The sequence below is a fragment of the Chelonia mydas genome, chromosome 8 (genome assembly GCF_015237465.2).
Source record: "Chelonia mydas isolate rCheMyd1 chromosome 8, rCheMyd1.pri.v2, whole genome shotgun sequence".
NCBI lineage: Eukaryota > Metazoa > Chordata > Testudines > Cheloniidae > Chelonia > Chelonia mydas.
The window spans coordinates 40,723,648-40,744,656 of NC_057854.1; the positions used below are offsets into that span (position 1 = coordinate 40,723,648).

General features: G+C 45.8%; 1 protein-coding gene across 12 annotated transcripts in view; it reads left to right on the top strand.

Moving 5' to 3' along the window:
* The window catches only part of ATF6 (activating transcription factor 6), a 386,674-nt gene that overhangs the window by 306,408 nt on the left and 59,257 nt on the right, over nt 1-21,009 (top strand). Inside the window, exons 16-17 of one of the 12 annotated variants that reach the window (XM_037907735.2) lie at nt 15,754-15,895; nt 19,430-19,487. The exons of the other annotated variants lie outside the window; for them this stretch is intronic. Coding sequence (XP_037763663.2) covers nt 15,754-15,895; nt 19,430-19,472 — 185 coding nt within the window. The 3' untranslated portion in view covers nt 19,473-19,487. Of the gene's footprint in view, nt 1-15,753; nt 15,896-19,429; nt 19,488-21,009 lie in introns of those variants that run through there. 12 annotated transcript variants of the gene reach the window in all.

A 21,009-nucleotide genomic window follows, 5' to 3' on the forward strand; every position in this document is an offset into this window, starting at 1 on the left:
GCTTTTAGAAGTGGAAGTGAAGAATCACTTATGCAGTTGAAAGTGAAAATGGATTTAAGAAAGTGCATTGAAATACTCCATGGGCTGTGCCTTCACCTCCCCCATCAAACCCAGCCTTCGTGTCTTTAACTTTAAGCCCCTTCACAATTTAGTCCCACCCTACCCAGTTGATGTTGGCTTGCTCTGCACACAGCAATTTGCACAAGTTTAAGTAAAATAATTTCTTAAAACCCATTTAATTTAAACCAGTGCAGCCCCCTTTGTGGATGCTCTTATATTGCATTTACAACTGGTTTTAGCTGGCATGGGTAATTATAGTGACCTATAATATCATCAGCTGCTGCCTTCGCTTGTGCCAGTGCTCCAAGCCTTTACTTCCCACCAATCAGCTTCTTCCTTATGCATCTCCACTCTTTCTACCATTATGCATGGAAAAATCTGCCTGCTCTAAGCCATACAGCTACTGCCAGACCCTTCTTCAGTCTCACCTCTGCCATAAGGCCATTCAACAATAGCCAGACCCTTCTTCAGGTTCACACCAGGTGCTCACCACAACCAGGCAGGTGATCTGTGACTGACCCTTTTCCTACCCTCTTGTTTTTATGAACTCCCATTCTTTTACTAATCCCCTCCCACCTCTGCTGCCACCATTCTTGCCACTCCTCACCCCTCATCTGCTCCCAGCTGAAAAACAAACAACAAACCCATAAATCAGAACACTAGGCCAATTCCACACCACATGGATTTGATGGCATCTGACATCCCATTCCCTCCCCTCCCCTCCTTCAAGTGTGTGTGTGTGGTTCAGGCTGTAAGTCCTCCGGAGCAGGGATTGTCTCTTATCTGTGCTATGTATAGCACCCAGCACCCTGGAGCCCTTCCCAATCAGGGCCCTTGGGCTCTAGCATGTTTAATAATAATACACTGGACTTAGATCAGCTCTCTGGGGATAACAACCCAATTTTGCATAAAATGCACAGGCTCATTAATGACTATCAGTGATCAGGAGACTCATTTTGAGTCGCACCCAAAAGACTGAACATGTACAACATGAACATGTACAGTAGTTAATTCCCAAAGGGAGGAAGCTGTATGCCAAGCGAAGACACTCATGGTACACAGGGTCTCTGTAGTAGCCGTCTGAATAGGAATACACTCTGTACCCCAGAAAAGGTTAGTTAAACTTTCCATCAGATAATCTATACAAAATCATGCCTTATTATGCACTTTGCAGTGCACATGAACCATAAACCCAAATGTTTTTGTTACATTTAAGCACACTGAAAACATTGTCAGATGCAGAATTTCCATAAACTGAATGAATTAGCTTCAAGCTTCCAACATTTTTGCTGGTTCCATTTTCCCATGCAGTTTGGTAAGACAAATGTGGTAATATATAGTCAACCTTATTGCAGAGGAGACATTTTCATTAGATGTTTCATAATTATTTTTTGCACTTATCTGCCTGAAAATTCATATTTGTGTCCATGTTACAAGAATCCTTCCCTGGCTGAGCTGAATTATCACACACATACACATAATTTCATCATCTGGAGACTGAGTTATATTTCTGATGATTTGGAAAGTATTTGAAAATGTTACTCAATCTGATCACAATATGAGCAGTTTTTAAAAGAAACTGGACTGAATAATGCTTTCAAACAATGTGAGAAATAGACTTCAGAATGAGGAAACAGTGTAAAATTGTTGTTTTAAATGGAAACACCAACATTACCTGGGGGTTATCAGAGGCCAAGGGATTTGGGCAGAGACACTGAAACCAATAAGACATAAATGCAGTTTCAGAACAAACATACAGCAAACTCTGCCTTGTATGTCAGTCAAATTGGCCAGTAGGTGCGGGAAATACCAGAGCATCTGTGAGAGACCCTGGGAGACTCTGCTTCATTTTTAACCTATTAATTCCAGTTCACTTTGGGGGAGATCATGCCCCTGAGAGCCTTGTGTGGGGGAGGAGCTCCTCCCCTTCACAGTTCTGTCCCTCATTCCTGCAGACACTGCACAGTCTGGCATGGGGACTGGGCATATCCAGGGGCAGCTGCCAGGAATGTGGAGGTTAGTAGGCAATGGAGCCACGGTAAAGGCTTCTCCAGGTGGCGGCCACTTCCGAAAGAAGCCACCTTTCAAAGACTTGCCCCAATAGGTAGAGGACAGCGCTTTCTGAGAGGAGTCAGCAGGGCTGGTGGGAGCTGAACATGTGCCCCTCTGGCCCCTGCTCCCACTGTCCATCCTCTTCTCCAGCTACACCCCTGAGGGAGGAGGAGATATCATTGCCATTGAGGTGACTGACAGCCTTCCTCTTGCTGCCATGGCCCTTTGAGTGCAGATCAAGGGAGTGTGATTGGACCATCCTTCAGTGTTCCCTCTAATTTTTGACAGGCCATGTGCACAAAAAATTTCTTCTGTGCAAATTTTTGTGCACGCGGTGTTTCGCCGTGTGCATGGGGTTTAGGATCTGTGTGCATGCGCACACGCACACAGCTTAGAGGGAACAGTGCCCTCCTTAATTTTGAAATGATGCCCAGAATGCCTTCAATTGCTTCCTTCTACACTGGCCCTGATTCTGAACACAAAAACAATATGCAGTTCAATAGAAAGTGGTTTGGGAGTCTCAGGTAATCTCTTCCCAGGCAGGATTCTCATCCCTTTCTGACTGGCCCCAGGATCTCTCATCTGAATTGCTGATCTCTATTGTTATATTCTGCCCTCATCCTCTTTGTGGGACTCCCAGTGACAGCAGAAGGGTTCATGCAGAGAATAGGTACAAGCTAGAATTAGAGAGAAGAAATGAATGGCCTTTCACTGTGTGGACCTGTGTAGGGTTTTGAGTGGAGGGTAAAGGACAATTACAAGAGGGAGGTTAGAGGTCAGTGTGTTTTGCTGTTTCTGTAAACAAGTTTCAAACTATTGGGAAGTAAAATGGGCTTAGAAACTTCTGTATATCAGCCGGTTTGTTTGTTTTTCCCCTTTCACATCATCATTTAGATATTTCACATGTAGGTTCCACAGTTCTTTAAGACACTTGAAGGAGTGAGATGCAAACAATTTCCTCCTTTCCATCTCATGGAGTTCTTGATGCTGTCATTACAGGTGAATTTAAACCCTTTTTCTCAAACAGTTCCAGTTAGGACTTAGGCCTGGTCTACACTACAGAGTTAGCTTGATGTAACGCAGCTTACATCAACCTAACTCTGTCAGTGTCTACGCTACAATGGTGTTCCTGCCGATGCAAGTTGCCCACTATACTGACTTAATAACTTCACCTCCACAAGAGGCGTAGCAGTTAGGTCAATGTAGTTAGGGCAATGCAGTGTCCATGCAGACTGCTTTACTTATATCACCTGTTGGCTGTCAGCCGGGCACCGGGCTCACAGCTGGAGCCCCACCCAGGGGCTGACAGGTCAAGCTATAGCTCAGTTTCACAGCAGGAAGCCTACCAGCAGTGAAATTGACATTTCTGTCAGTTTTATGGCTGCTATTATTTCACATTTCGTCTCCAGCTCCTGCTGTCAGCCTGTGGTGGGGGGCCTTACCTGTGAGCCCTGCGTGGCTGTCGGTGCCCCACAATGCCCCACTTCAGTCAGTGCAAATGCTCCTAGTGAGGACACACTCCACTGGCAGAAGGAGGGCAATATGGACACCAACAGCTGATTTAATTGCTGCAGTGACTATAGGTTGACCTAACTTAAGTCAACCTAATTTTGTAGTGTAGACAAGCCCAAAGTGTCCTTCGTGCTGTGAGTCTCCACAGAGAGTCCAAGGCTTGGATCAGCCATGGAAACTGAGTTACCCTCTATCTCAAAATATGGTTCCTTCAGATCAGGGCTGAAGTACATGGGGAATGCACACAACTACTAGTGATGTACCTCTTCTCTGGATAAAGAAAGGACTTCTGTCTCCTGGGCTGCCAGTCCAGCATCTTTCACCAATGTTAATTACACTCACATGCAGACTTACTTCAAAGTGTGGGTACATCTGCGCTGCAAACAAAAAAAATCTTGTGGCAGCAAGTCTCAGAGCCTGGATCAACTAACTCAGGCTCACAGGGCTGATGCTACAAGGCTAAAAATAGCAGTGTAGATGTTACCACTTGGGCTGGAGCCAGGGCTCTGAGACCCATCCTCCCTGTCAGGTTTCAGAGCCTTGGTTCAACTTGAGCCCGAAGGTCTACACTGCTATTTTTAGCCTCATAGCATGAGCCCAAGTCAGCTGTCATGGTCTAAGACTCACTGTCATGGGGGTTTGTTTGTTTGTTTGTTTATTTGCTTGCAGTGTAGTGGTATCCTTTGGTTCTGGGAGGCTAGAGAGCCCCATATTAATCATGGCGCATCAACTGTTTGCCCTCATGTTAAGGAGAATGCTACATGCTGAATGTTATTAGTCACCTTGTTATCCAGGAATATCTATTCTTTACTGGGCTCCATCTTGTAATTTACAGCAGTGTAACCAAGGAAAATCCAGCCATTAGTTGATAAAGTGTTGGACATCCTTTGTGGAGGAAAAGTGCTACACAAACGTAAACTGGGATGTTCAAACCAGTCTAAGGATTTAGCCACAGGTCTTCCATCCAGACTAATGGAAGGTGAATGGCTAAATCCTCTAGACTTCTTGAAAATCTCAGCTGAAAGTCCTTATCCCCATTCTCATTACTGTGTATGGGAGACAGCTGATCCAGAGGATGGCCAAGCCTAGGTCCTATCACAATGGCGTGTCTTGCTGATCTCTGTCTGAAGGTACCATTTGGCATTCATGTTAGTGAGGTGTTTATTCTGAGTAGAGATCTTGCAGGGTTTTCCCAGCACTCTGTTGAGGGCTCTCATGTGAAGGGAAGCCAACTATAATTAAAATTTAAACACAAGCTTTTATTTTTAAGCAAATCATGTTTGTTATGGGTATGCAATGAGTATTATTTTAGAAATGTAACTATCCACCAGAGACTAGTTAAGATTTCAGTTGATTTCATTCCTAAAAAACCTTTGTTTGCAGTTCAGAGTCTCACTGGCTGTATGGCAGTGATTCAGAATTGACACACAGGAGGTGCCGTTCTTATAGTTTAAATAAAAACATCTGCCATTAGTCTCCTATTTACCTAACTGCTGTCAAGATTGTATTCATCTTTACATCACAATTATCATCGGCAATGTGCTGGACAGCTAAGCTATTCTTCCTGCTTTGGTGCATGGGTTGTTTCATATTGTGTAAGCTCTCTGTTACCCTTCATGGGGTAAACAGTATTGCTCTTACTAAAAACACTGGCAATTCTCTCCCTAAAAAAAACATACAGTGAGAATTGCTTTGAAGGAACTCATTGCAGTGGATAGTAGTAGAAGTTTGGCCAAAGCAACATTCATTACAACATTTCTCAGTAGTATGAACCACCTCTGACTTTATTACCATATCTTTATCATGTGTGTGAAGTTGAGGGTTTTCATAAGAATGGTGTTTTCCTGCTGTCAACATCAAGTTAATTTCACAGGTAGCTCAGAAGCAATCCTGTTTAGTACTGGCTGTGTAAAGACCAGTCAGTGAGTGCTGAGGAACTCTCTAGTCCAGGTTGGCAGTGAGAGAGGTGGTGATTAGTTACCCTTTGCTCAATTAAGTTCAGCTGATCCTATTTTGGAGGTTAGCTACTAGAAACAAAACTGGCAGAAAACTCAGGTAGCGAAAAGGCAGGTTTGAAACCCCTCTCAGTGTTAAACCCTGCTGATGCACACTGCTTCTGGCTCCTGGCATGACGTGTGCTGTTTCCGTTGGGCGTGTGTGTGAGGTTTTGCACACTCTTCCTCAAGCGATGGTCCCTACTGTATTCCACTGAGGGTTTCTCCATGCGTCCGGACCCAAAGATTTTGAAAGTATTAGAGGCCGTTGGGTCACGCATGCGCCCTTGGCTTGCCTCATGGTTTCGTCTGAGGTGATAAAGGTCAGGGCAGACAGACTGTGTCTCCATTTCCTTCTCACCGCCGCATGGTCCGAGTCAGAACTGTTAGTGTCCTCTAGAGTGTGAAGCACTTTAAAAATATGTAGTTGTACATAGTTAGCTTTAGAGTATTTTACTGTTTTTACTGTTCATATAATAATTTTAGTAGTTTGCTAGTTTTGGGAGTAGAGTTGGGGCTTTTCGGAGGGGTTGGGGGGGTGTTCTGTTCTGAACCACACCATCCCTTGCCCCCGCACCCATGTGTGAGTACTGAACTATGCCGAAGACTCTAGGCTTTAAAATGCACGCTTCCTGCCCACGTTCCTTCTCAGTCAGCAATGAACATCAACGCTGCCTCTGCTGCCTGTCCACATTTCATCCAGGTGCAATATCTGTCAATCCTTCCCCAGCCAGACCTGAGACGGCTGGGTTCTCCACCTCTGGAAGCACTTCATGGAACTTCCATGAGACCTCATTCAGACCCTGGCCAGGCAACACCCCCCCCATACATTGACCCAAGGCTGCTAGGAGTGCATCTCCAGCTACAGCAGTACCAGCGCTGGGGCCTAGTCGAGAGGTAAGGAAGTAAGTACATAAGCATGGCAATAAGTCTTCCACTAAACCTAAGAAAGCAGAGACTCCTTCCATGAATTCCAATCATAGAGAAGGAGCATGCTGTAAAGCGCATAAGCATGATAAGAGTCCACGTAAATCGACGGATCTGCCGGTACCAGGTACTCCCCCACACACACCATCAAGGTTGGCATCCCTCAGATCTACAGAGCCATCTGCGCTGGGGAATACCATTGCTCCCATGCCAGTTTTGGGGACTGACAGAGTACCCTTGACTCCAGGGAGGCTGGGAAAAGCACCAGAGCCCTAGGAAGTGTTTGCCCTGGGAGAGCTGAGATTGACATGCCTTCTGGGACCCTTTACTTCGAAGGAGACTGTATCTCAGCACAGGACATGCCACATCTGAGGCACTCCTCACCCCTCACTCCGGCAGTTTACACGCTTCCGCCAGCTCTGACGGTACCAACAATGGAACTGATCTCCAAATTTTCATCTTCAGAGGAATCAGATGAGGGATAGGGACTTTCCATCCCTTCCCACAACTACAAATACCAACGAGGCCTTCTACATCATGGCAGTATCCTACACTCCAATCACCCCGGAGTCACTGGTTCCCTGCTCCATGGGGCCTTCCACAACTCCCTCCTGATCCATCATGCTGGCTCTACTGGGGATCCTGGCCCCAATACCCACCCTTGGAACTCGTCAGTTCTGTCAGGGAGACTTCATCCATTTCACTGTCTCCGGTGCCTTCAAGTAGACATTCAGAACCTATAATGGAAGAGGAGCCACTCAATCTGGTTCCTGTGGTACCACCGCGTCAGGAGAGATTCCCATCATCCTCACCTGATGCAGCGGTGGCTTTGGCATCCCTCCATCCTGTGATGACTACCACCAATTCCAGGATCTCCTGCGTAGAGTGGCAGGAGAGCTGCATATTCCCCTGGTGGAGATCCAAGACACTCAGCATAAACTGCTGGACATACTTCACTCATCAGTGCCAGATAGATGATGCCATCCTTGAGCTAGCTAGAACAGTTTGGCATACACCAGCCACATGTACCCATACCCCAAGGGGGCAGAAAAATGATACTATGTGTGATGGGTTGGATCACAGAAACCCCCTTGGGACTGCCACCTGATGTACCAAGACTACTTCTGCTCCTGCTTTCCTGTCCTGTCAGCTTAGGACTTCAGTGCCCTGCCTGGTTTGAGCCAGACCTGCTAGCCTGCTGCAAACCCAGACCCAGGTCTGAACCACGCCCCATAACAGCTGTAGGCTTAATTGAAAGCAACTTAAGAAGTATTCCTGCCTTTAACACCCAGATGCTCAACTCCCAATGGGGTCCAAACCCTAAATTAATCCGTTTTACCCTGTATAAAGCTTATACAGAGTAATCTCATAAATTTATACAGGGTAAACTCATAAATTGTTCACCCTCTATAACACTGATAGAGAGATATGCACAGCTTCCCCCCCCCCCAGGTATTAATACATACTCTGGGTTAATTAATAAGTAAAAAGTGATTTTATTAAATACAGAAAGTAGGATTTAAGTGGTTCGAAGTAGTAACAGACAGAACAAAGTGAATTACCAAGCAAAATATAATAAAACACGCAAGTCTAAGTCTAGTACAGTAATAAAACAGAATACAGATAAAAACTTCACCAGTTCCAGTAAGCTTTCTTTTACAGACTAGTCTCCTTCTAGTCTAGGTCCAGCAATCACTCACACCCCCTCTAGTTACTGTCCTTTGTTCCAGTTTCTTTCAGGTATCCGTTGGGGGTGAAGAGGCTATCTCTTGAGCCAACTGGAGACAAAATGGAGGGGTCTCCCAGGGGTGTAAATAGACCTTCTCTTGTGGGTGGACACCCCTCTCTCCCCCTGTGTAGAGCCCAGCTACAAGAGGAAGTTTTGGAGTCACCGGGGCAAGTCACATGTCCATGCATGACTCAGAACTTACAGGTAGAAACCGTGGTTCTCATGCTACCTTGAACATTCTCAAGTAGACTTCTTATGTGGATTGGAGCCTTCCAAGATCCATTGTCCATTAAGTGTTTCTTGATTGGGCACTTAACTTCCACATTCCTTTCTCAAGAAGCTGACCAAATGCTTTACTAACGCTACTTAAAATCAAGCAAGTCCACAGCCAATATTCATAACTTCGAATACAAAAACGATACATGCATACAATTAGGAGGAATAGATTCAGTAGATCATAACCTTTACAGAGATATGTTACATGGCATATGTAGCATAAAAATATTCCAGCTATGTCATATATACATTCATAAGCATATTTCCATAAATATGCTGTGGAATACAGACAGGGACTTGCACATCCAGTTACAGGTAAGTAACCTCCTTTTCTTTATGAGTTCTGGTAGCCCAGGTTCTTCTTTGAGTGCTTGCTCATGTCCATTCCATGCTAGGTGTGTGCACGCCACATGCACAGTTGCCGGAGATTTTTCTCTTAGTGGTATCCAAAGGGCCGGCTCTGGCGCCCCCTGGAGTCACGTGTATATGCTGTGGTATAAGGGGTGCCACCAGCTCTGCAACCTCTCAATTTCTTCTTTCCACCCGTGACGGTTGCTTGGAACGATTCATCTTGCTCTTACAAGGCTTCTTTCCTAGTGGTTTAGACTTTGTTGTATATTGTATATTTTTTGTAGTCAGTGTATATAGTTCTTTGTTAGTGTATATAGGGTGGATAGTGGTCCCTGCCATCGAGGGACTTTCGTCCCAGAGGCTGGGCATGCCCCAGTCCCCGGGTTTCAAGCCGTGTGCCGCCTGCAGCAAGCCCATGCCACTGAGTGATCCACACTCTAGCAATCTAAAGTGCCTCGGGGAGACTCACATTAAGGAGAAGGGCTAGATCTGCAGGGTCTTCAGACCTCACACTCAGAAAGATAGAGACATTTGTCTGAAGGCCTTACTCATGGTGGCAGCCTTCAGACTGGCCTCGGAGCCGAGCCGCTCCGAATCGGTGCCAAGAACTTTGGTTTCCCTGCGAAGTGCTCCACCAGCACTGTGCTCTTCCCGGCACCTTTCTCCATCCCCATGCTGAGGAAGAAGCATAAAAAACAATGCACCGAGAAAGGGCGCTCCCCGGTGCTGAAGAGGAACAAGCGGGGAGTAACTAGCATAGTAAGACCCATGCCAGGCCACTTGTCCTCCCCAGAGCCACTGTTGGCTCCAGCAACTTCGCCTAGAGTGCCAAATCCAGTCTGGGACGCACCACCGACTCCCGGGAGCAAACAAACTTGGGGCTGGAAGCTGAGAAGCTGAAGAAATCTGCACACAGTTTAGTTGATATCCTGGCTGCAGCGGCTCTCTCCAGAGTGGCCCTGCCAGTTAATGAGGTGGTGTTGGGACCTGTCAGGGGGCTATGGAAGACCCCATCATCTCTGCCCCCTTCCTCAAAAAGGGTGGAGAAGAAGTACTATGTACCAGCCAGTGCGTTTGAGTACCTGTACTCACATCTCCCTCCCCCCGCCCTGTGTCCCTGGTGGTGTCGGTTGCAAACGAGCAGGGCAGACAAGGGCAGTCGATAGCTACCACCAAAAATAAAGAGGCTGAGAGGCTGGACCTGTTCAGATGCAAGGTTTATTCAACAGGCAGCCTCCAGTTACGTATCTCTAACCAGCAGGCTCTGTTGGGGAGGTCTGATTTTAATCGTTGGGACTCTGGTCAAGTTTAAGGACTCCCTGCTGCAGGAGTCGAGGCAGGAGTTCATGGCCATCCTGGGGGAATGCAAGACGGTGGCCAGGACCTCCCTCCAGGCAGCTCTGGTTCAACAAGGTTCAACAAATCTTGTTAGGTAGAAAAAAGCCTTCCACCAGGGCTACCTTGGCTAAGTGGAAGTGTTTCACTTGTTGGGCCTCTGAACGGAATCTTTCTCCATCTCAGTCTTCTCTGCAGTCTATCTTGGACTATCTGCTCCACTTAAAACATCAAGGTCTGGCTCTCTCATCTATTAAGGTTCACTAGGCAGCCATCTCAGCCTCCCACTTTCCAGTGCAGGGCAGATCAGTGTTCTCCCACGAGATGACAGACAAATTTCTCAAAGGCTTGGAAAGACTGTACCCTCAAGTTCGCTACCCAATTCTCTCATGGGACCTAAACCTGGTCTTGTCGAAGCTCACGGGGCCTCCCTTCGAGCCGTTAGCATCTTGTTCCTTACTGTTCCTCTCTTGGAAGGTTGCCTTCCTGGTGGCGATCACCTTGGCCAGAAGGGTTTCAGAGATCAAAGCCCTGACATCAGAACTCCCTTATACAGTGTTCTTAAAGGACAAGGTCCAACTGTGCCCCCATCCGGCCTTCCTGCCAAAGGTGATGTCGCAATTCCACAACAACCAGGACATTTTTCTGCCTGTCTTCTTTCCAAAACCTCACAAGACAGCTGAGGAACTTCGGCTCCATATATTAGATGTTAGGTGGGCCCTGGCCTTCTATATCAAGAGGACTATGCCCTTCTGTAAGTCTACGCAACTCCTTCTAACAGTATCGGAAAGGATGAAAGGACTACCAGTGTCATCCCAAAGAATCTCGTCCTGGATAACCGCCTGTATCTGGGCTTGCTATGAGCAGGAGAAGGTTCCACCTCCAGCCATCATGACTGCTTGCTTCCACGAGAGCTCAGGCTTCATCAGCAGCATTTCTCACGCAAATACCAGTCCAGGACATCTGCATCATCGTCCGTTCATACCTTCACATCCCTTTATGCCATCACCAGAAAATGATGATGCCAGTTTCAGAAGAGTGGTGTTGCAGTACAGCACATCCATAAACTCTGAGCCCACCTGCATGGAATGGACATGAGTAAGCACTCAAAGAAATAAAAACAGTTACTAACCTTTCATAACTGTTCTTTGAGATGCGTTGCTCATGTCCGTTCCATGACCTGCCCTCCTACCTGTTGGAGTTATCAGCAAGAAGGAATTGAGAGGGCGCGGCACCCCTTATACTGGCACATGTGCATGGAGCTCCAGGGGGTGCGAGGGCCAGTCCTACAGATACCACTAAGGGAAAAATCTCCAGCAACTGTGCACGCGGCATGCACACACATAGCGTGGGATGAACATGAGCAACACATCTTGAAGAACAACAGTTACAAACCACTTTTTTTTCTGTGACTGTCAGGACAGCCTGGGCACAAGCAAAGCCAGCAACCAGGGGATCACAATTTAAAAGATGTTACAGCACGTCAGTCCTATGGACTCATATGGAGCATTGCCAGAATGGAAGAGGGTGGGTATGCCTTTCAGGTTTGTCAGGTAGGTATGAGTTGACTAGGACGGGGCTGTACTCTTTAGCAGATTTATCACCCATCTGATCCGAGGGCACACTGCCATTTAGCAGGATGCCATCGCTGCTGAGTCTGTTCTTTTTCCCAGGATTATTCACAACTTTTCATCGCTGTTCTTTGACGTAAAGTTTTTGATTATTTCCAGTGATCTCTGTCTTCGTTCTGATGCATTAGCCATGAATCCGTGCTCTCTTGATTTGGACGGTACTTTGTGTCTCCCAGTTTCCCCAGATTCCCCCTTTGGTACCAGTCTGCCTTAGCTTTGCACACATCACTGTGCTGAGGTATCTGCTACAGCAACAGTCCTGTGCAGGGATCTGAAGCAATCCAGCTGGTTGCTGTTTTATTTGTTTTTTCTACCACCTCTCATATTGATGTTTCAGGTGTTGGCCTGTTACCTAGGGGTGTGTTGGATTCTGCAGAAGTCTTTAAATCAAGACTAGATGTCTTTCTAAAATTTATGCTGTAGCTCAACAGAAGTTATGGGCTTCATGGGTGAGATTCTCTGGCCTCTGCTATCACAATGGTGTCTTCTCTGATCTTAAAATCTGTGAATCTGTCGACTTGAGCATTTTGTGTTTTGGGTGACGTTGTTGCTCTGCTGGTCAGGAAATGAGAATTGTTGAGCTGGGGACTGGTGATGATATAAAGGAGTGGATCGTGCTTTCCTTTGGCTTTAATTTTTGATCCTCTGATGCCTACATTGAAGGGCATGTTTTCTGCTTTTTTCAATTCATCACCAGAAACTGCATGTTCTTTTCTGTGTGACGATTGTGACCATCTCATTTCTGCCGTGCAGCCCGTATTTCTGGAGTTCCTGTGTACATGTAGAAGAACAGAGGGAGGGCTTCTCTTTGGGAGTTTCTCCCATATCCATGCAGTGACACTAGAAGGAGAGGCTTGGAACTCCAGCACCCTGTCTTGTTGAGCCAGACACGCCAGTCTGCTCCAGCATAGACCCAGGGTCTGAACCACATGCCCCAAAGCTGCAGACTTAACTGAAAGCAGCTTAAGAAGTGTTGCTGTCTTTAACACTCAGATGCCCAACTCCCAATGGGGTCCAAACCCCAAATAAATCCACTTTATCCTGTATAAAACTTATACAGGGTAAACTCATAAATTGTTCACCCTCTATAACACTGATAGAGAGATATGCACAGCTGTTTGCCCCCCCTCCCCCGGTATTAATACATAGTCTGGGTTAATCAATAAGTAAAAAGTGATTTTATTAAATACAGAAAGTAGGATTTAAGTGGTTCCAAGTAGTAGCAGACAGAACAAAGTGAATTACCAAGCAAAATAAAATAAAACACGCAGGTCTAAGTCTAGTACAGTGATAAAACCAAATACAGATAAAATCTCAGAGATGTTTCAATAAGTTTCTTTCACAAACTGGACACCTTCCTAGTCTGGGCACAATCCTTTCCCCTGGTATAGCCCTTGTTCCAGCTCAGGTGGTAGCTAGGGGATTTCTCATGATGGCAGCCCCTTTTGTTCTGTTCCACCCACTTATATATCTTTTGCATAAGGTGGGAATCCTTTGTCCCTCTGGGTTCCCACCCCACCTCAATGGAAAAGCACCAGGTTAAAGATGGATTCCAGTTCAGGTGACATGATCACATGTCACTGTAAGACTTCATTACCCACTTGCCAGCCCACAGGTATACAGGAAGACTTACAAGTAAAACAGAGCTATCTACAGGTAATTATCCTGGTTAATGGGAGCCATTAAGATTCCAAACCACCATTAATGGCCCACACTTTGCATAACTACAGTAGGACCTCAGAGTTATATTTCTAGTTTCAGGTACAAGAGTGATACATTTATACAAATAGGATGACCACACTCAGTAGATTATAAGCTTTGTAATGATACCTTACAAGAGACCTTTTGCATGTAGCATATTCAAGTTACATTATATTCACACTCATTAGCATATTTTTATAAAATCATATAGAATGCAACGGCACACCCCTCCCCGTCCCTTCCAGCAGCCTGAAGTTCCACACTTCCTTGTGACCACACAAGTAAAAGCTGGCCCCACCGATACTATGGGCTTCCCATCCGTACCTGATTATGAGCATTTTTGGGGGGGCCCTAGGGCACCATGTTGGCTCCTGTCCCATTCAGGTATGTGCATGCTACCTCAGAATGGAGCAGACTGGAATACAGAGAAACCCATAGTCCATGTAGGTTAGAGCGTGCCAATCAAGTGGGAGGCAGCAGATTCGGGATGGTACAATCAAAGTGTTACCCTTACTTGGTAAGGTTTGAACTGAATGGTGTGTCCTTGTCAGCACCCAGTTCTCTGTTTTGGGGACAATATAACAGCAGCATTCCATTTCAACACCAACGTTGTCCTTAGTTTCATTCCCACTCTAATAGGATTAAAATAATGTCTCCTAGGAATCACACATACCAGTGTGTAGAAAGATTGATAGCAACTTTCAGGAGGCTCCTATTTATCCAGGCCCCTTGATGTACCAAATTTTCACAAGAACCCTTCAAAGGGTTAAGAGATCTGTCACCAGTGAGTAACATCTCTGAATCTCTCAGATCTGATTTTCCCAGAAATTACTAGCAAAGTTGCTAGAGCAACAGATACCAGCAGAGTATCACTTGCCTCTAGCTACGGCCCTTCCCAAGAGCATTAGGGTGGCCTAGGAGGCTATTTGATCCTTCTGTTTAGCATCCAGGGTCCCTGCATTCTGCAGCCACTGAATCCACAACTTGGCCCAGAACTGTGCTCCAGAAACCAAACATTTAGCTTTTAAAAGAATTAGCAGGTAGATGTATAGTGATTGACTGAGTGGCCCTGCGTCAGTCACAGTGTGGGGAAGAGGGCCCAGGATCCTACACTCCCCGTCGTTGAGCAAGTGAGTAGAACTGTTGGTGGCTCTAACCTCCACAAAGGAGGCAAGATAAGAGCAGGGTCCTGTCCCCATCACCACATCCTCCCCATGCTAGCCAGTGGAACACAGCTGGCACACAGTAGTACTCATTGCACCCTCGCAGAGAATGACTGAGCTGCTCCAGTGTGATTTCCGGTGATGGAGCTTGGCTGAGCTATCTGACATGACTCTAGAGACTGCTGTTCTGAGCAATACCTCCACATCTTCCACTCAGCCATGGCCACTGGCCTAAAGCCAGTAGGTAGGCCTCACATACAAGAGAAGGAACGTTGCTGGTAAGTGTATGTAGTACTGGTGATAAGTATTTTCTTGGCAGTCCTGGAGATGGAAGGGTTTTCCACTCAGAACAGGTACAGTAAAGGCAGCCATATGCAAGCGTCACTGCCCTGCCAGTGTGCCTCAGTGCTGATCTGGAGTGAGCATGCCTAGAGGCGAGTGGAGGTGGGATGTCATGCTCTCTTCAGTCCTTGGCATCACTGCTGATTATCAGTTAAGGGGTGCCATTAGTGTCAGATATGATGGCAGATTGTTATATGGACACCAGCCCAGGAGAGACTGGACTGCACACTTCCAAGTCATTTCCCATGAAGGTGCCATATAGACTTCAGATGATAGTGTCTGTTGGTCCTCAATGATCAGAGGTGAAAAAGTTATATCTTGTTGTCAGGCCCCTCAGCCATCCAGTACCCCAAACCAAAGCAGGTTGTATTACCTCCTCTTATCTCTTCTCTCCCACCCCCCACCCCCAAAAAAACAAAATCCTGCATAAGAGAAGAGGAAAGATGTACATTTTGGAAATTAGTGATACGCGATGTTTATATGGGAGCTGATTCACACAGCTCAGTGCAAATATCAGCAACAGAGTCACAGCATATCAATGGATCCAAGAAGCTCCTGGAAGGAGAGTGTAAACAGAGAGGATGACAGTAGGAGGAGGAGAAGAGCAAGGGGCACATGGAGTGAGCAAAGGACAGAACAGGTCATCAGATGCCCATAAGATTTCCCATCTTTTTTCCCAGGGATTGGCATGTATGGTGCTATGGAGTTAGAGTGGCCGCACGTCATACTGGACCATACTGGATATGTCCATGTTCCACTGCTACACAATGGGATTTGTCTTCACTCTGCCTTTGAAATGCTTCTCGGAGCAGCTGTGCTCTTGTTATCTGTCGTTTCATGAGTACCACTTGCAATGGGATGCAAAACCGTCTCAGCCTCACAACCAGATGGGCTGCTGAGAGTATGGCTGTTCTGTGAACTTGATAAAAACAAACTATCTTATACAGGCCATCTGATTGATTGTGCCGAGCAGCCTCCAATCCTGATTCCTTCTACCCTTTCTTGTCAGCATTCTTTATCAGAGTGATATGATGCATGATTTGAAAACGTTCTTAAATCTTTAAAAATGCCAATTAAAACAGTGAATAACCAATAGCAAGTAACTAGTAGCAAGGACTATGGTGATGACTGAATTAGACTGTGGGTTCTGAATGTCCTTTCAACTTAGATCCATTTGCTAATGCCACTTCCATATTTTAGGCTCTAGACTGTGGGTGAATGGTCCGTCAGCCAAACAGACCCACACAAATGACAAAGGAAAACAAAAACCTCCTCCCAGAGTTCCCTTGTCTCAGGGTTAAGTAAATAAAGTCTCCATCTCTCTCTGCCTTCAGGGTCAAGCAAACAAAGTCATCCAATTATTTCCAACCTTCAGGAGTGAGACAGAGCTCCCAAACAGGCTCCAGAGTTCTCTTCTTCTCAGGTTTGAAGCAGCATGTCGTTCTAGGAGCAGCTGATTTCCCTCACGGTGCCTCTTGGCAGTTCAGCTATTCCCAGCAGCTAGTGCCTCTTTCTTTTAATCTGCTGCAGGCTGGTTTCCTAGGAGGCTAATAGGCCCCACCTACTTTTAGGCCCTGACAATTAATCTTTCCCTCTCCACACAGAACCCTAGTCTGTATCCCCCAGGACTCCTTGGCACAGCTACCCACCTGGGCCCCAGACTGGAAGGTCTGTGCCTTCTAGCGTGTGTCTGGGACTCACTTTGCAAACAGAAATTATGGAAGGCTTTCCTCTATATTTTCTGTTTCCAACTGTGGATTCAATAGCAGGCTCATACGATGCTGAGCAGTGCTCAGGACAGGCTGGCAAGCTAACACAGGAATATCAGGAGGCCTATGGGCTCTGGAGAAAGCAGAGGAACTAGGGCCTTATGGGAGATGGGCTGGAGGGGTAGCAATGGTTTTGGACCATGAGGTGTGCGGAACACTGAGAAAGCTATCATCCTTGAAGAGATGTGAGGAGTGGGGTTTAGAGACACCATGGGGTGAGAGGTGTTGATGGAGAACTGGAACCATATGGGGTTTGGAGGAGCCAGCGAGGAGGAAGCATGGGAAGATGGAAATCTAGGTGAGCTTGGGGCATGGATGGTAGAGGTGGATGGGGCTGGGGACATGTGCGAGGGCCAGAAGGAAAGGCCCAGGGTGGTAGGAGGGAGCCGTGTTGGAGTCTGGGGTTTGAGGAAGCCAATAGCTGTTTGTGGATGGGGGGTAAGGACCTGAGGAGACAGTGGGATGTGGGGGAGGGCACGGGAGAGCTAGGGGTAAAAGTCCCTGTGGCTCACCGTGCCTGCAGAGCTGTCCCAGCCCTTCTAGCTCCCACCAAGACTCCCGGGACGGGATTTCCAAAAGCCCATAAGTGATTTAGGAGCACAACTCTCAGTGACTTTCAGTGGGATATGTGCTCCGAAGACACTTAGAGGCTTTAAAACTCCTTTCAGCTGTACAGACTGCCCACTGGGAGACAGAAGGGCTTTGGAGAGGAGTCAGAACCATGCTTTCCTAGCTGTCGGTGATATTTCACTACAGCCTTGGCTGAGAAGAGGAGAGAGATTGCCATTTTCTTTATACACTGATGGCCTAGCAGTGTGTGCATTAGTACGGTCCTACTGTAACCTAGTGGTTCTGTTCAGTCCATATATGTATCCCAACAGTCATATGCTTATCCAAAGCCCTGATCTAGCAGTAGGGATGGAAATTGCACAAGAACGGGCTTTCTTATGGAATTTCCCATGCAGGTTCTGGTCACACTGTGAAAGAGCCTCAGGAGTTTCTAGTTCCACTTTCCATCTTTGCACTAAACAAAGATGTGCAAAAGGCATAACTGACAAAAAAAACTGTAGCAGTTTCCTGCATTACCTCAATCAAAATAGATCCTGGATTGGATTCACCTTTGACTGGAGCTTCCAGACAGATTGTATTCTCTTCAAACAATTTGCTTATCCTAGGCATTTGCTGGTATTGTGTATTGTATTTTATGGGAAAGGAGAAGATTAATAAGAAAAAGCCTGAAAAAAGTGGTTCAGGTATTTTGTGCACAAAAGTAACTGATCTGTGTCACTTGAGTTCATATGTAGTTAGAAAGGAAATAATAGAGAAATGAGATCATAAAGGCCAATTCCCCAACAATATTTCATAATGCGTTGGTTTCCTAAATTGCTAAATAAGCAATCCATTGTCATGTATTCAGGGAGAACTGCTGTGCGTCCCGCCCCTTTGTTAATACAAAAGAGAATATATTATGGTTTTTACTGTAGTTTGACAAGCAAGTTGTGGTGCTGTTAGTTTTCCCTATACAGGGATGGAATTTACTTAGGAACATACCATACACAAAGGGGGTAAAAAGTGAGTCATGAATTAATTGAACTGCGGAGTTAGTGTTTCAGATGCAAATCTAGGATTATTACACAAGTTTGTTTTTCCATTTGATGGATAAGGACACTATAAAATCCCTTAAATAGATTAAAAAAAATCCATGATATTAACTGTAAATATGGATATAATTCCATATGAAGCCAAATTCTGCTCTCAGAACTGCAAAGCAGATCTTTTTATCAATATTCTGTTCTCTAGGCACATTCTCTAGGCACTTTAACCCGAAGTGCCAGTGTGACACTCCCAATGGTAATACAAGAGCACAAGTACCAACGTCAAGGCAAACTGATAAACACCAGGCACAAATCACAAATTGGTTGTGAGTCCTAAACTTGGATTTCACCAACCACCTGCACTAAGTGAAAACTCCTCAGGCACTTTAACAGCTTTAGCGCAGAATCACAGTCCCCTTGGGTACTCCAGTCTGTTTGCCACCCAAGTGAGCATATCTCTGTGATAGATGGCCCGTATACCAAGAATCACAGCAATATTCAGGTTACTCCTAATCCCAAAAGACCTGTCACTTACCCCAGGTCAGTTGTGCTTTAGGTCGCACCCCAAAGACAAAGCTTATAGCCAATCCAATAGTAAACTATATGAAGATTTAATAAATAGGAAAAGGAAATTAAAGAGTTATTTATAAGGTTAAAGCAAGAAATCATAGACACACAAATGAATTACAGTCTTCGGTTTCAAAAAGTAATATAGGCTTCTATAATCAACAAGCTCTATTCGTCCTTTAGCTGGGGATCTCTTGGTTATGCCTAGAAACTCCTTGCCTACCCCGGGACCAAGCAGCACAGAGGTCCTTAGTTCCTTTGGTTTCGGGTTTTTATCCCCCTTCTGCCATGTCCTCTGAGCTGCAAACTCAGCTGGTGGGAGGAGTCCACCTGTATGACTCATCTTCATGAGGAGGAGAGCAGAACAAGAGCCTTTAGTCCTTTTGTTGATCGTTTCTCAGTAAAGATGTAGGGAGTTTCTAGAGCCGATCTGGTATCAATGGGTCTGCTATTTTGCGAGGGACATAGCAATTTTTATAGAAGAGCAGCTCTTCACACTAATTTATGTCCCTCTCCTATATGATGATTCATATAGTCAGAGAGGCTCACACTTCACCCACTCAGGTATTACATTACAATATGGAATACAGATAGTACAAGTAAGCTTAAGGCAGTCAGCAACTCACAAGCATTCAACAGAGTCCAAACACTACACACTTTCCTATAATTCAAATACCTGATCTATGAATATTAACCCACAAGTGAACCAGACAGATTCCATCTATGCATCTGTCAGTGTTCAGTTGAGACATGGGGACCTTGGCATGAACTGGCACCTGGTCTGCCAGCATCACAACACAGCCAGTACTACATTATACTCTCCCTACATGCATGCCATTCCATGCACATCAGTGGTACAGAATATCATGCTGAGGTCTGTTCTACAGATCAAAGAGCAAAGTTTTGTCCTAACTTTCTGAAATTGCCTTCGCCATCTCTGTAACATCAAATTCTGGTTGTGCCATTCATTCTTATTCTAAGTTTGAGTCCGACTAACCTGTCTGAATATATTTGCAAATGTTCTAAATTGAAGATTACATAATTCCTACTAATATTAAATTCTAGGTGGCAAATACATTTTTACAGTTGTTTTGTGGTTTGCAGCCCATTGTTAGTAGCGGTGATAGGTTTTTATTTCTGTAGTGAAATGAAGCATAATTCCATAATGAGGTCACGCTGTTAAATAGCACAAAAAATAAATGGACTGTGGAGCAAATGAGGAGGCTTGGACATGAGTTTTCTGCCTTGAGAAAACTGTTGGAGACAATTCTCAAGATTAAGACAAACATGATGGTGAAAGAGTATAACAGCCTTTTTCAGTCTTTGGATTCCAGCCCCTCAGGCACTGCCATTGGTTGGCTGAGACCACTGGTCCTAAGCCCTGGCTCTAGTCTTTCTCTAAAGCAGATTTCTGCCACTACTTCGACCAAGTCCTCCCTGCCCATGACTTGGATTCTAGCACTCCCTGCTATGAACCTCCAAAGGATCTCCTGCAGAAGACTCCAAGGCACGTCCAAGGAGGGCCAGTTGGGAGTCATTGCATGTCAGTGCCACAGTATGAAAGGAATTAGAACTAAACATATATCCCCATGGTCAGATGCCATGTCCCAGGTATTTAAAGAAGAGCTTTCCAGATTCCACCAACCATCCTCACTACAGTGTGAAATATTCCCAGGTCTCCTCCATCCCACTCTGGCTGCTGGGATCTGACTGTCAGACTGTAATAAGCCTCAGAAATCCAGTCAGTGTGCCAGGGCTAACATCCTTAGTGACAGGTCCTCAGCTTTCACCTGAAACACAACCTGGCATTAGGAGTCATTGTGCTGTTACAGGTGCCAGCTCAGGGGGAAAGGGCACTTACTTACTCCTCACACAGCTCCCCAGGGCTTCTCACAGGTCTCCCACCTGAGGCTGCAAAATCTGGCAGGATATGCCACAACAGGATTGCCTGGCCCTACGAATCCTTTAAAGGACCATTATTATTGTGACAAATGCCACAGTGTAA